Raw genomic sequence first — 15613 nt, 5'->3', positions numbered from 1 at the left:
CTTTCACCCCAGGGGATGCAGGAAGGGCTCAGCCCACCCTGCTTGCCCCCCGCACCGCACCTGCCAACCCCCCCACCAACTCCAGAGCGCTCTCGCCCTGGGGGGCCGTAGCTGAGCCAACATCCACCCCCTTTCTCCAGCTCCCCCCGCCCCTGCTGACACCCCTCAGCCCCTGCTTGCTGCTGATGAGAAAGGGGAAGAACTAGACAGCTTGAATGCCACAGGCCAGTCCCTCAGCTGTGGAAAAGGCAACAAACAGCCTTCCTGGAGCCCTGCATGAAGTCAGCCAGGCTGTGAGACTCCACAGAGCTTAACAATCCCCTCCCTGGCTGCAGGAATGGCAGCAGCATGGGAGATTTGGGAGAAAGCGGTGAGTTAAGAGCATTAATGGTCTTGTTTCGAGGTGAAGCAGAGACCACTCTATAAATCAATGCATGTCTGAAGAGTTTTCTAGGGTAGAAATTGCTATTGGAAGAAATGGAAGAGAGAAACCGGTGCTAATTAGAGACCCCTCCCGCCTGGCTGGCAAAGCCTTTCCCCTCCAGCGATGCCCAAGCACCTGGGAATACGGTGGTGGCTGCAGCACCTTTTGTGTATGCAGGACAGGTCTTTGCAGACAAGATGCCCGAGGCAGGGGAAGCCACTTCCTTCAGGCAAAACCCAAGGTAGGACATTGCAGGGACAGGCAGTGATTGCCTACTAGCTTCACATCGCTGTTTGGAAGGGGAAAGGATGACAGCAAACCTCTGAGCAGCAGGGTTTCCAGCTAGAAAACCCACTGCTCAGCTGGTAGCAGTGGGCAGAGCGCTGTTGGTTGCCAACTGGTGGCAGCCCACTGCTTGCCACGGCTGTGCAGCTCTGTAGGAATGAAGGATCAGGCCCCAGAAGATAAAGAGGCAACAATCCTCAAGGATCCCAGCTGGAAAAGCAGCGATGGATGGACCCTGATGTGCTCAGCACTGGCACCATCACACTGCAGTGCTGGGACACAGCCCCTGCCCCAGAGGGGACACTGCCTGCTGAGACCCCCCGAACCCTCACCCAGCTCCTTCGTGATGCCACCCAGTACCACTCAGGGAAAGGACCATGGTGCAGTGAGGCAGAGACCCTCCCCTGCCTGTCCCTCTCTGATGTGGCTGGTTGGGGGAAGGGAGATGGGTTTGCCAATCCCCCGCAGCCAGCCCAGCCCAGACAGCTGGGCACAGCTCCCACCAACACAACCCCCCATCCCACCAAAGCAAGCCTAGGATAGGAGAGCCACAGCCCTCACCCACCAAACCTCAGCCGAATCCCAGCAGTTTACAAGCAGAAGCATCACCACCACCCCACCCCTCCTCCATCCCTGCCAGGACTGCACACAGGACCAGAGCCACATCCCCAAGCCAGCCCAGGCAATGGACACTGCAGAGCAGGGACCAGCCCCATCACCCATGGGGAAAAACATCACAAAACCACAGGGGTTGAAAGGGACCTTTAGAGATCATCAGGTCCAAACCCCCCTTCCCCATGCTCCCCTCTGCACCCAAACACTTCCCCAAGATGCCACAAGGCATTTACACCATATTAGACTTGCAAAAGGAGGTGCCTCATTTGGCAACCCACCAAGGGTGGTAGTTTTCCATCTCCTGTGGGGACCAGAGAGAGAGATCTTTTGGAGTATGTCATCTGGCTGGGCTGGGCTGCTAATATTTTGGAGCCCTGAGCTAGGAGCTACACCTACGTTGGTTTTTATTTTTGCTTTGGATGTCTTCTCTGGTCCAATTATAGATTAATCACATTTCATCTCGCATCCGTTTCTCCCCCGCCTCCTTCCCCACCCCCACCAGGGAAGGCAAGAAAGAAAGAAGGATGCAAACGTGTTATTAATTGGCTGCTGGTTTCTGCTGGGTCCTTATCTGCGCACGTGAAGCGACGGAGGATGGGGAAGGTGGCTGAGCAGCCTGCCAGCAGAGAGCAGGGAGGTTTTAAGCCTGGTTTGCAGGGAAAACAAAGCTCCTGTGATGACATTATCTGAGCCTGTGCTTGCCTGCCTGCATCTGACAGCGTTTAAAGCCACTGCCTGGGAACAGCCTGGCCTCAGAACCCAAAGTTCCTACAGGTCTGGGAAAACAGAGTGTTAGTAAGCCTGGAGTAAAAGGCAGGTGAGAACGCAGCTCATTGCACACTGGTGTCCACAGGTGATCCACAGGTGAGGGCCACAGGTCGAGGGGAAACACAAATCCACAGGACCATAGGAAACAGGGGTGCTGCCCCACCTGCACTGCCAGGGAAGGGCCAGGGAAGGGGATGAGGAAAGCACCGTGCTGCCCCATCACAGGCAAGGAGAAAACATGATGGTGGGGAGGGAACTGCTGGAGAGCCCAGAAGCAGAAACCTGTTGGACCCAAGCAAGGACAGGAGAGGATGGAGGGCTGTGTCACAGTCCCCCAGGATTTTCGTGCCCTTTCCAGCCAGAGCAGTGAAAATACCCGATGCCCAGCTGAACATCAGCTTCCATTTTGCTCCTGATGCTGATAAAGCTGAAACCTTTTGCCAGCTGGAGCACAAGCCCAACAGATTTTTTGGTAGCATTTACACAGTGTCAGTAGCTGACGGATCCAAGGACTGGATGAGCTGGGATGATTCAACTTTGGCTGCACAGCAGCAGCAGTAACTTAATGAACAGCCAACAGCATCTCAGCAACCTCTGCTAGCCTCAAAAATCACCTCTCCCCGGGCTGCTCAGCCCATATCCCACATACTCATGCTGGAGAGGTTCCTGTGCTCTGCCCATTTAACCTCCTGCTGCCAGGACCCAGCACAACTCACACTCCAGCCCTTTCCCAGCAAGACCCAGAGTAAGGCAGCTCAGAGCCCCAAGGAGAACATCGTGCCCACATCACACCCCTGAACAGGCATCTCTCTCTGCTTGGCCTGCGCCTGCTCCCAAGGGCAGGGTGTGGGGAGGATGTCTGGTGCCCAGGAGAGATGCAGCCTTGAGCTTCAGACCCACGAGCTGAAACCAGTCACCTCCCTGGGTGACTGCCAGGACTCCCAGGGTGCTGCCCTGGACCGCTCCTCCCACACCACACCAGCAAAAATCCAGAGACATAACAGTGCTCCTGGCTGCTCCCTCATGCTAACAGCTTGTCACCTTCTCCTGGTCCTTCCCTCAGCCGTGACTCTGCCACAGACCATGGGCACACAGGCCATTTGCCTTCCCCACCATGCTTGAGGAGCACCAAGCCTTTCTGCACCCCCTTCTCCTTCTCCCCTTCCTCTTGCCAAAATCCAGGAAGACACTCAAGGGACAAACACAGGACAGCCGCTGGACTCAGCACTGGATAAGGTCCCTTTCTCCAGTCCCTTCCCTTCCACAGCCTCAGCAGATGAACCAGTAAAGCTCTGCAAACTACTGGAGCACACTGAAGATGCTCTCTCTCTCTTTCCAGTCCTCCACCAAGGCTGTTGGGGCAGCCCCTCTGCAGAGGAAGGGCTGCTGTGCCCCCCTCCTCGCCCCGGAGGGCCGTGCTCCTGCATCCCCAGGACCATGGGGGTGATGCAGTCCTGCTCCAGACACAGGGTCAGCTGTGAAATGGATCACTAGGTCAGGAGACACTGCTCCACTGCTGTGGGAAGCGTGAGAGGCTCAAGGAACCTGCTCTCCAGCACACCCAGAGCACAGGACCCGAGCCCAGCAGCAGTGTACTTACCATCTCGCGGCGGTGTCGGCGTCTGAGTGAAGTAACTATTGGGCTTGTCTGCAAAGAAACAGAAACACAGGGCCATGAGCAGCTCCTTTTGGCACACTCTTCCCTCCTCCCCCGCCCCAGACTTCTGTCCACAGCTCCCCAGCAGCTTTCGGGCCAGCGTTTCATTCCGTAAGCACAAGCAGGCACCATCTCCCAGGAGACACCTGGGAGGTCCTGCAGCAAGAAGGGAGGAACGGGAGCCAGGAGCCCAGGCTCTCCCACTTGTATCGATGGAGCATCTCTGGCTTGGGATCTGGCAGCAGCCCTCTTCTGCCTGGCAGGCTGAGGCAAGCCCCAGGCCATCTGAGGTCTACTTCACCAGGGCTGCGATGCAAATCACGCCGGGTATCGCTGCTCACACACACAACCACCTGGGCACTGACTCACCAGGATCATTGGGGTTGAGCAGGGCAGCAGTGGGGAACACTCCAGCCTCCCAGCAAAGTTTGGAGAAAGGGACAGCCTAGGGCAGCTCTCATGGACATGACCCCAGGTCACAGAGCAAGGCAGCCACCAGCCAGCCCTCCACCTTTGGGTGGCACAAGAAAAGTTCCCCTCAGGCTCCACAGACCCTCCACCCATCCTGAGCAAGAAACACCTCAAAGCCCCTGTATCAAACTGGGCTCTGCTCTCTATTAAGCGCCGTGCCCAGGGCAGCAAAGCCATGCTGTGGCACAGGGCACACAGTCCCACCACTCCATACCTGGGCCACCATCACCTGGGCCCCACCACTGCTCTTTCAATGCATTTGTGTGGTTTACATGCTGACACAGTTGGGGTTTTTCCTAACCACACACACAGCAGCGCATCCCACAGCCAGACTGGAGGGTTTGCCTGCCATCTAAAGGTTTCCCTCACAGCGGGTGTTTTGTGCTTCCAACATCAAGGAGGTCAAAGGCACCGCTGCATGATGGATTCCCTCCTCCACAGGCTGTGCCTAGAGACAGCCTGGTGTTGGGAGGGTGAACACCTCTACCATGGAGCACAGTGTCCAGAGCAGTGGATGCACCCACACCCAAGGGTGCAATCTGCTCAGCCACGTCTGGGATTAGATCAACAGCCTAACCACAGTGAAAACTCCTTGCCCCAACCCTCTGCTGATACTTCAGAGCAAGAACAGGCAGAGAGCAGGGACCCCAGAGCAACCTAGGAGACACATCTCCCACCCATTGCACACAGCGATGGCACCCCAAGGGTTCATTCAGCACTTTGCCTGTAACAAGGGTGCAGCAGAAGCCCCTTGGCCAGGGCAGGACTTGGCAGGAGCCCACCTTTTCCCCCCTCACCTCCCACACAGCTCTGCTGAGACCACCTGCCTCACACACGCACTGACTGCACCCCCCCCCACAGCATCACCTATACGCAGACTTCAGGCAGTAGGTCAGAAGACACAGTGTTTTGGGGAGGAGGAACTGGACATGGGACACAGAGGATGCTGATGCAGCCAGGGCTGGCCCACACACACCCACCATCCCAGCTCTGCTCTGAGGTTCCAAGCCAACATCACCTCAGGGAAACGCAGGGCAGAGCTGCAGAACAGGCTGCCACCTCCCTGGCTGCTCCCCGGCCAGCAGCAGGTGAGCAACAAGCCCCTGGGCACAGAGCAAAGCCTGGCAGCACGGGGAGAGCTGCATGAGCCCCGGGCTCACCTAACCCCTGCCTCTCCCTCCCTCTCCCCTCCCACGCGCCCGGGGACACCTACAGTTGTTGAGGAAGAGCAGCACGGCAAATCCCAGCGTCGAGGTGGCCAGGAGGATGAGGCAGATGTTGCACGGGATCATGAAATACCTCACCACCAAGGAGACCTTGTGCTGGTACATCCGGTCCCGCTCCAAGGCCCCCGGCGCCATGGGGTACTGACAAGCCGTCATGCTGCGGGCCAGAGCTCAGCCCGCTGCCCACCCATCCAAGGCAGAGCAGCCACGAGGCTCACATAGACCCTTCTTCCCCCTCCCCGGTCGTCTTCAGCAGCTGCAAGACCTAAGTTTCTCCACAGGTTCCCATCCTCCGCTCCAGGAGGGCAGGGAGGGCCGGGGGCACCTTCAGCACCCAGCGTCTGTCCCCACATCTGCCATCTCAGAGGCACAGCTCAGGTAGCAGTCAGGTCCGAGCCCGCTCCAGAGGAACACCCACAATCCACAATCCCTCTTCCAGCCCGGGAGGCGTCAATCCACACCTGCCAGCACAAAGCAAACTAACCCACCCCTGGCAGAAGCGCTGAAAGCTCTCAAGTTCCCCAGCCAAGCCCAGTGGGATGGGAACAAGCTGCTCCCGGAGCCCGAACAGCGCCGGCAGCACCACGCGGCTGCTCCTCAGAGCGGGGCTGGGACAGGGAAGGTGCAAGGGGTGCTGGCATGGGACCTCTCAGGCTCGCAGCCCCGGCAACATCCGTATCCTCTCAGCAGGGTGGGGAGGAGAGGTCTTGCTGCCCCAGCAGCGTGCGGCTGCCTCTCAGCTCTCCGCTCGGGCCCCGCAGCAGCCTCCCTCCAGGAACGCCGAGCCTGCTCTGCTATCCATCCAGGCGTCTCCCCGGCGTGTGGATGCTCCGGAGCCGGCACTCCCACGCTCACCGCCTCGGGTCCCGGCAAGCCAGACGCCGCTCAGTTGGCCCCCGCCCTGGGCGGGAGCAGGCGCTTCCCCTTCCACGCTGAGGGTCCTGAGGCTCCTTTCAGAGCTGCAGCACGTCCATCCCCGCTCGGCTCCGGTTTCCTCCAGGGCAGCCGGTGCACAGCGCTCCCCCGCAGCCGCTGCCGGGCTCCAGCTCTCCGGTAGCCTCCCTGCCCTCCGGTGAGCATGAAGGAGCGGTCACAGCCCGGCTTCTCCCCCGCGGTGGGCTGCCCGCCTCGCCAGCGCAGAGCAACGCTGCCCAGCACGGGCACCGGCACCGCCGGGACAGGCCAGCTCCCTCCCTCACGCCGCTGGGACATGCCAGTCCTTCCCGGAGAGGTTCCAGCTCCCGGCGGAGCCCGGCATGGAGAGGCGGCACGGGTGCGGGCGAGAGCGACGGGGGCGGCGGCAGCCCTGGGTGGGTGGGTGGGTGGATGGATGGGCGGGTGGGTGGGCGCGCAGAGCTCGGAGACCTAATGGCAGCGCCCGAGGTCGGCCCCACGCGTGGGGAAAGGGCCGCGCAGCATCAGACAACAGAGCACCGAGGGGAGAAGCCCGAGCGGCCGCCGGAGCGCCCGCCCCACGCCCTCGAGTTTCCCCGCCCGCTCCCCGGCCCCCCCCTCCCCGCCTCTACCGGCAGCGGCTCCGCGCCCGCCCCCTCGGCTCGACCCCCGGGCAAGCGGGGTGGGGAGGGGGCGAGCCCCTCCCGAGCGGCTCCGGCGCCCAACAAAGGGGAGGCGAAGGCGGACGGGGCGGCGCGGTGCAGACAAAGGGCGGGAGGCGGCGGGGTCGCGCTGCCGCCGCTCCCCCGGGCCCGGTGCGCTGGGAGGGCGGGGGGCGGCACCGGGACAGCACCGGGAAGGCGGCTCCGGTCCCCGCGGGGAGAGCCCGAGGGGTACAGCCCCCCCTTCCCCTCCCTGCCTCGCCCGCGAGAGATGCTGAGAGGTGGAGGAAGCCCTCCCGCCTTGCCCAGCATCACTCCTGGGAGGGGGGTGAGACCCCCGCAGACAGCAGCAGAGCCACACAAGGAGCAGCCCTCACAGTTACTACGTTCCAGGATGTTTATTCTAGAGGGAGGGAGGCACACCTGCACACCCCCACCTGCCTTTAAGAACTGCCACCCCCCCACCCCAATCACCAATGCACAGAGAGGGGAAAGATGCTGGGACACAGATGCAGCACCAAGCTGTGCTGCTCCTTCCTTGCCTAGCTGGGTACTCCTGCCCTCCAGCAGCCTCTGGTCACCACTATCCTTGGGTGGGACAGGAAAGCTGCCAGGAGGAGAGGTGGGCTGAAAGCCAGAGGGAGGTCAGGGCCAAAAGCTGGATTTCTGAAGTGAAGACCCAGCAACAGGGCAAGAGTAGGACAGGTAGAGCCTGAGCACTCCCAGAGGCAGCAATAACTGGTGCCCACAAGACAAACACAGGGTCTCCACCCTGTACCTGCTCTGCCCAGGACCTCTCCAGGCTGAAGCCCCATCCCTGGCAAAGGGCACAGCTCCCAGCGAGCCCTGTCCCTGCCCCTGGTACCTTTCTAAGGCACTGTGGCCTTTAGCAAACAGGCTGAGCTCTTCCTCACCACGGAGGAACAAAGCAGCTCCAGGCATCTGGGATGACCATACCCAGCCCTGCAGCTCCAGAGGCTGGTTCCTCATGCAAGCCCTGGGACTGGAAGTCTTGTGCATCCTCCCCTGACCACCAAGCACTGTGGAGTGCCTGTCTGTACCATCAGCTACTTCAGAGTTCCTCCTGTCTCCCCTGCAGCTGCTGCAGGCAGGAAGGGAAGCACAGCTTCCTCAGGTCACTGCAAGCAGCTGCCATGCAGGACCAGGGCACAGCAGGGCCCCATGGCTCTTCCCTCCTACCAGGATGGCCGGGTACCACAGCCCCACGCGAGGCAGCTACACCCAGTCTCCCAGCATCTCCAGCTGGGGGGGGGGGGGGGGGGGGGGGGGGGATGCACAGCCCCTCTCTCCCCCAGGGAGGGGTCCAGCTAGCTGGGCAGCAGCATTGCCCCCACCCACTCCTCCAAAGGACAACAACTTGAGACACAGGAGAATAACCACAGCTGGCAGTATGTGCTGCTCCTGCCCTCACCACGCTGCCTCTCCCTCCCCTTGGCAATTCACCTGGAGCCCGAGGGACACAAACACTGAAGCTGAATCCACCCACTCCCCCCCTCCCACGGGGAGATGCTGAGGAGACTGGGTGGTCCTTTAACAGGGCATCTCAGGCACAACTCTACAGGTTACACGTTCTCCTTGGCATGAGCTGCCCTACAGCCACACCACAGAGCTCCTCTCTGCTGGAGGTGGGAGCTGGGAGCATCTTGGGGGTCCCAACAGCACAGGAGCAACTTGCCAAGACCAGCACAGAAGAAAAGCAGAGAAGGCAGGAAAGAAATCCAAGTCATAGCCCAGATATTGCTCCTCTTTAAACCAGCATCACTCCCTCCCTGGGGATACACAGAACATGATCCCAACTTGCTGTGAGGCACAGGCTGCATCCTAAGCACCCTGCCAAGAGAGCTACACCAGCCTGATCCAAGCAGCAGCACCTCAGGGGCCATCCTTCTCCCCACCAAACACACAGGGGCTGCAGAGAGCCCCTCAGAGCCCAAGTGCTACGAGGGCTCAGCAGGAAATGCTCTGCCAATTCGTCTCCCCCACGCAGACCCCCTGCTACCATCCCATCTCAGGAGACCTCTCACAAGCAAAGTCCTCTGACAGGGAGAGTGCTGATGAGCCAGGTAGAAAACAAGCTCCTCAGCCAGCACCAGAGACCATGAGACTGCCCTGGGACACGGCACAACACCCCTCTCTTCACCAGGCTGAACAGGTCACATCACCCCCCAACCCAGTATCTTTCCCTCAAAGGGTAAGCTCAGGTCTCTGCCACTGCTGCCTCATTTCTGGTACCCTCCCCAGCTCCCACAGCCTCCTGAGAATTCCTGAAGCATCACACTAGAAGCCAAGACCCTCCCAAAAAGCAAGCAGAGTGCCCTGGCCCTCTCCTTTGCTTGCTCACTGCTGTGGCCAGCTTGGCCAGGTCCTGCATCCTTCAGCCCTGCCCTGGGACACGGGTACCAAACCCCTGCCTGACATCTTCACCAGGGTGCTGCCACGCTGATGTTGACCCAGCCACTCTCCTCTCACCTCCTGACCTGCTCCAACCCCCCTGTCCCAGGTACAGCTCCAGAGCCAGGCTCCCCTGGCCATCCCGGCGCACATGGGCTAAGGCAGAGGCTTGGCTCTGAGTAAAGAGAGACAACAAGGAAGGGAGGACGTTTGCATCTTCCTGTGTGCACGTTTACACATGCAAATCAAGCACTGGACAGTTCTCCTTTCCTCCCAGGTCTGTGAGCTCTCTGTCCCTGTTGGAGGTCACTTTTCAGGGCAGCACTGCCTTGGGTCTGAGCAGCCCTCCTGCCCTGGGGGGTTCAAGCCACAGCAGGTCAGCTCATCACCCTCCTGGGACAGCACCACTCTCACACCTTTGTTCCTCATTCAGAGGAGCTTTACAGTCAGGAGAGGCACCACGCTGGCCTGGGCCATCCCTGCAGGATGTGATTTTGCCTATCAGCCCCCCTCCCCAGAGCTGGTGGCACGCACAGGTCCCTGTGATACACACACAGCCCCTCACACCGGCTCCAGCGCAGGCACAGCCAGGCTCCACCTGCTCCCTCTGCTGACTGTGCTCACCACGCTCAGCCCTTCCCTCCACACGGACACCAGCTCACGAAAACACTGCAAGACCTGGCAAGGCAAGAGAGCACCCAGAGCACACAGGAGATGCCTTTTGCTCTGTTATCGTTGCTCAGAAGCTCTCAGAGGAGCTGGCCAGCAAGCCCAGCAGACTGAGCACACACCACCAGCTCCAGGCCAGTAAGACGTGGCTGTGCATGAGCCAAACAAACCCGAGACATGGGGATCCCCTAGTACCTCTATACAGGGCTCAATCCACACTGGGACAGCGCAGCCCCGCCAGCTCCAGGCAGAGGGGACTCATGCCTGAGCCCCACCGTGGCCCCACAGCATTCCATCCCCCTCCCATCATCCCCCACACCTGCACTGACAGCATCTCTCCTCTTCCTCCTCTTTGGGACTGGAAACAGCCTGGTAGAGGATGCAGGAGCCTGAGGAGGACCAGTTCCAGCAGGGTGCAAGAGGGAGAAACCACATCTGCTGGGAAGGAAGAGCAGGATGGGGGACAGCAGGGCAATTCAGCACCCTCAGACACAGCTGCTATCCCTCCACCACAGGCAAGAAAAACATGATCTTTGAGCTCATCTGTATTCCCCCCTGCCCAGTTCCTAAATGAAAGCTTTCAGTGCATTAAGACCTCGGCGTGGTCACCAGCCAGTTTAGAGCCGGGTGCCCTTAATGGGTTTATTTCTGGGCTTTCACAGTAAGGATGTCACAGCTGCTGCCAAAATGCAGCAGACAGGCAGAAGGGGCTGGGCTGGGTGCAGATGGCTCTGCTGAGTGTGGCAGGACGTTTTATCCTGCCTCTGAAACAGGGAGCTGGCAGGAGATACACGTCCTCCTCACCGTGGGGTCTGGGCAAGCCTGGACACATCGGTGCTGGGAGCAGCACGACCCACACGTGATGCCCTCACCTCACACTGCATCTTGGATCCCACACCCTCAAGCCACCAGTTGCTTGGGAAGGGATGCCACCAGCAAGGAGACAGCAGTTTTGTTTCCTTTACCTCCCCATTTCTGCCTCCCAGAATGCCAGAATACCAGCCTGCAACACCCAAAAGTCAGTGCTACTTTGGGACGTGACTGACAGCTGCCAATCTCCCCCTCCTCGATGAGCTAGAGGACTTGCAGAAGCCCCCAGCTCCTGCTGTTGCCAGGCTGATTCCCCACCTGGCTCCCTTCGAGCTAATCCTGTTTGGCAGGCAGCTAATTGGGATTTATCTGACAGCACCCAATGCCTAGAGAGCCATTCTGTGCTTCCTCCAGGGAGGAGGAGGCAGGAGGAGGAGGAGGAGGAGGAGGAGGGAGCCTGCAGAAGGCATTTGCACGTTCTCCCTTCCCCATTCCCTCCTGCAGTTTTACAGGCTAATTACCAGCATTACAGAGAGAGGAGCGGGGAGGGGGGAGAAAGTGGGGATTTTAATTATTTCATTTAACACTTGGCAGGACCCAGCTTGACTCCTGCTGAGCGGTGCTTGGAAATAAAGAGCTTTTAAACCCTATCAATGGGAGAGGGGGGTGTGGGAGAGGCTGCAGGAGGGTGGGGGGCTTAGGGTGGCCAGCCTCACGGCTAGGTTGGCATGGGTGCTGGGAGCTGATGGGGGTAATAAACCTAATAAACATGGACAAGGGGTGCCTGGCTGCCTCCTCTGAAGAAGGGGGGTTCCCTACTTAATGACTCTGTCCTAAAGCAGCCCCCTCCTACTATCCAACAGTCTTCAGGGGTGCTTAGGGATGCCCGAGCACGGATGCCCGTGCTCGGGCATCCCTAAGCACCCCTGAAGACTGTTGGAGCAGATCATACGTGTGGCACCCTGGGGAATAACAGGTCACTAGCACCACAGATCCTTCTCCAAACCCAGCTGTCTGCACACCACAGCCTGCACCACAACCACAAGACAGCCCCTCTGCCCACGGATGTCATCCCCCCCACACCGCTCCAAGCTCACCCCTCTTCCACCTATCCACCCGTTTGCAGCAGGGAATGGGTTTTGAGCCATCTCTTCCCCCCACCTTAGAAAAAGAACAAGCCAAGGTTTGCACAATGAACATGATGCCCAGACCTGGAAGTGCAGGACTGCTCCCCAAAGGCTGATGCTGCAAAGCAAAACCCACCCAGGGGAGGGAAGCGATGCGCCTCAGCACCAAGCCACACAGCTCCCCACTGTTCTGGCCAAGGAGCCTGAGCTCTCTGCCCAGTCCTGTCCTCCTCTGCTCATCCCTGTGCCCCTCTGCCCAGCCTTGTCCCCCTGTGCCCTTGCAAAGGCAGACACTGCTGTGCCAGGGGGCTGCTCCCACAAACTGCTGGGCTCCCACTGGCACCCCAACCCCACCCTGACTCCCCCCAAGCTCAGCTTGCAAGGTCCAAGGCACGCAGCCAGGCTTGCACCCGCAGCCCAAGAGGACTTCCCAGCCCCTGTCATTCCCAGGGGAGTCACAGGGAGCCAGGCGAGCTGGGGTGCTGCTGGGGGGGCACAGAGGCCCCTCAAGCGCATCCCGCTTCATGCTCCCGCCACTCGGAGGGTGCCCAGGGCTGGGTGCAAGAGCAGCACAGAGCTGAGGAGCTCCCAGAGCCGCCTGCCCGCAGCCCTGTGCCTCTCCAGCGGGCTCACACTGCCACCTGCCGCTGCCAGCAGCCCGGCTGCGCTGCGGAGCCGCCAGCCCCGCGCATCCCCCCGGCACGGCTCGGAGGGGATGATGATGGAGGGGATGATGATGTTCGAGCGATGGAGGGGAGGAGGAAAGGGGAGGTCCCCGCCTTGCTGGGGGTCAAAAAACTTTAGGGAGGAGTACAGTGTGTCGTGATCTTCCAGGAGCCAGAACTCACTCTGGTGCCTGCTCCTTCCCAGAGACAGCACCGACTCCCTCCACCCCAACAAGAGCCTTCCCTACCAGAGCAGCTGAGCAAAACATCCCGTCCTCATCCTCTGGCCTCTCCACATGCTGGCTGCGTTGGCCAAGGCATCACTTTGCCAACCCTCTCCCAACCACACACCAGTTGCTTTGTGAGCTGACGTCAGCTTGCTCCTCTGCGAGGGGGTGTGAGGATCAGCAGAGCTCCCTGAGGGCACCACGGGGGTGGCACAAACAGGGGAAAGCAGTAGAAAACAAAGGATGAAACAAACCTCCAGCACAGTGCTGGAGCAAAACACCCAGCAGGCTAAAATTAGCACCTATTCCTGGCACTCTGGATACCTTCCCACCGAGAAAGCAGCTGCTGCTGGAGTGCTTCCAGACAATGAATGACATCCTTCAGCAACAGGGGTGGGGGGCTGCCCCAAAGACCAGTATCAGCTGGAGTTGGGGTACTGCCTGTAACTTCACACAGGCCTCAGAGCCCTAAAACTACATCAGTAGAGCCCGACTAGTGAGAAAACACAGCAGGCTGGTGAGATCCAGGCATGCAGAGAGCATGAAAGCTCTCTGTTGGTACCTCACCACCCCTCCTCCGTGCCTACCCACCCAGCCCAGCACTTAAGGGGTTGGGTAACGGCAGCAGGGCGAAGCAGGAACACCCATACCCCACACAAAATCCATGGTGACAGCAGGAACCTCCCCTACCCCACACAAAGTGCATCCTGCCAGCAGCAGCTGCGAAGTGCTGCAGGCAGAGGGAGTGCTGGGAGCAGAGTTCAGGAAAGGGGCTGCCAGCCTTCCTCCAGAGCTGCTCCAAAGAGCTCAGAGCCACGCAGCAGGGCAGTGGGGCAAGCTCTCCACTGCCTCCTCCTCACCCAGGGCTCCGCAGAGGAGCAGCCGGTTGCCCCTGGTTCAGCTGGATGCTGCACCCTGCTCCCAACACAGGGCTTGCACCAGTGCCTCTGCTGCAGCGGCCCCAGGAGTCAGTCCAGCTGCAGGACAGCCTGCACAGGACAGAAGTTACACCCACAAGAGATGCAGCTCTGCACCCCTCAGCATCAGCACCAGCCGCAGAGGCTCCCACAGAGCCCTGGCCGGGAGGCAGCGCTCGGTCCTGGCTGCATCCAGCACCCACCACGGAGCAAAGCAGCAGCCCTGGGCCCTGATCCAAGCTGCTGGGCACAGCAGAGCTTTGTTAACCACTTCCCATCAAGCAGGCAGACCTGAAGAGCCACGGAGCAGGGCGAGACAGGACTCCTGGGAATGCAAGAGAGGCAGATTGACTGCCAGGGAGAGAGGCTGCAGCATCGTCCCCTCCACAGAGCTGAGGGCACGCAGCCCATCACCCAGCTCCATGGTGCTCAGACAAACCCAGTGCAGGCTGCTCCCTCAGGGAGAGGAAAGCCCCTCCAGCTACACAGTGAAGCAAAACAAGAGAGCCCAAACACATCCCTAGAAAGCAGAAACCACACACAGCGTGTGCACCCAGCTGGATTGGGAAGGGGAGCTCCACGAGCCTGTGGGAAGGTGAGGAAGGGAAGGGACACTCTCTCCTCCAACCAACTACATCCCTGTGCAGAGACTGCTCACCAGCACTGAGGAGGGGCTTGCACGTTGGAGGGGGAGACGGTGAGGCAGCCCTGGGAACCCAGATCCTTATTCTCCTGCCCACCTGTTATCTAGGAGATAAAAAAAGCAGGTGCTGGCCAGGTCCATGAGGCTGTCAGCCACACAGCTGCAGGGAAAATGCTTACACCAGTGTTGTGAGTGCCCAGGAGAGGAGCAGAAGGCGAGCAGAAGGCTCTTCAGTGGCTTTCACATCTCAGGGCTGCAGCACAGGGAGCAGCAGCCGGCAGGGGATGCTGTCAGCTCGGATAGCTGCTCTCCCTGCTTCTCCTGGCCACAGACAGGACCTGGGCCCAGGCCAGGGGTAGGTGGCTTTCAATAAAACTTACTCGTGCCTCTGTTCTCTCTCCAGCACCTCTGCAGCAAGGGCAGGTTTCCAAGCAAACCCTTACCCGATCTTCACAGCACGTTAACGCCTAACCCAGGGCACAGAACAGGGAAGAAACAGCCCAGCAATGTCTTTAAACAGCTCCCTGGCCAGAGCTGGTCCAGTCCTGGTTTAACTCCCTTTTCAGTGGGGTTTGATGCATCCAGCCACGATGCCCAGGCCAAGGCGAGCTGAGCTGCTGCAGCTCCATCCCCCCCCCACATCACATCACAAAGGCAGCTGCACATCCCACCCTGCCCGTGGGTCCGCAGCGAGCCTGAAGGCTGCAGGATGAGCACGGTCTGGGCAGAGGAGCTGCCCCAAAAAACCAAACCCAGTTGGGGTAACTCCACACCCAGACGTGCCCATACAAGCAGAGAACATCTGCCCATCCACAGCAAACATGGACCTGGGACCTTTCACAGCACAGGCAGGCACCGTGCTCACCCCATCCCTCCACCCGACACAGCCCCTGGATGTGCACAAAGGTTTGTGTGTGTGAGGGGAGGGCAGGAGGTGACCTGCCAGGTCCAACTGCACACCAAGCACCTTCCTTCCACACAGTCTGTATCCACAGCCACCAAACAAAGGAGCTGGCTTGGGAGGCTCCCGGGATTCCCAGCACCAGGGATCCCAGGGAAGTGGGCACCCAGCCAGCCTGCCACAGCATACACCCCACACCCTTCCCCACTACAGGCTGCTTTCAGCAGCCAGGGCACGCAC

The 15613-nt window shown here is 59.9% G+C and overlaps 1 protein-coding gene across 1 annotated transcript in view; it reads right to left on the bottom strand.

Annotated features, from left to right (window-relative positions):
• Positions 1–15613, bottom strand: part of AGRN (agrin) — a gene marked incomplete at both ends in the record, with an annotated part of 115470 nt that overhangs the window by 55631 nt on the left and 44226 nt on the right. Inside the window, one exon of the mRNA XM_084274452.1 lies at positions 3693–3740. Within this exon, the coding sequence (XP_084130578.1) occupies positions 3693–3740 (48 nt within the window). The remainder of the gene's footprint in view (positions 1–3692; positions 3741–15613) is intronic.

Source organism: Gallinula chloropus (assembly GCF_964237585.1).
Source record: "Gallinula chloropus genome assembly, chromosome: 23".
Taxonomy (NCBI): Eukaryota; Metazoa; Chordata; class Aves; order Gruiformes; family Rallidae; genus Gallinula; species Gallinula chloropus.
This window is presented reverse-complemented; position numbering and strand designations above follow the sequence as displayed.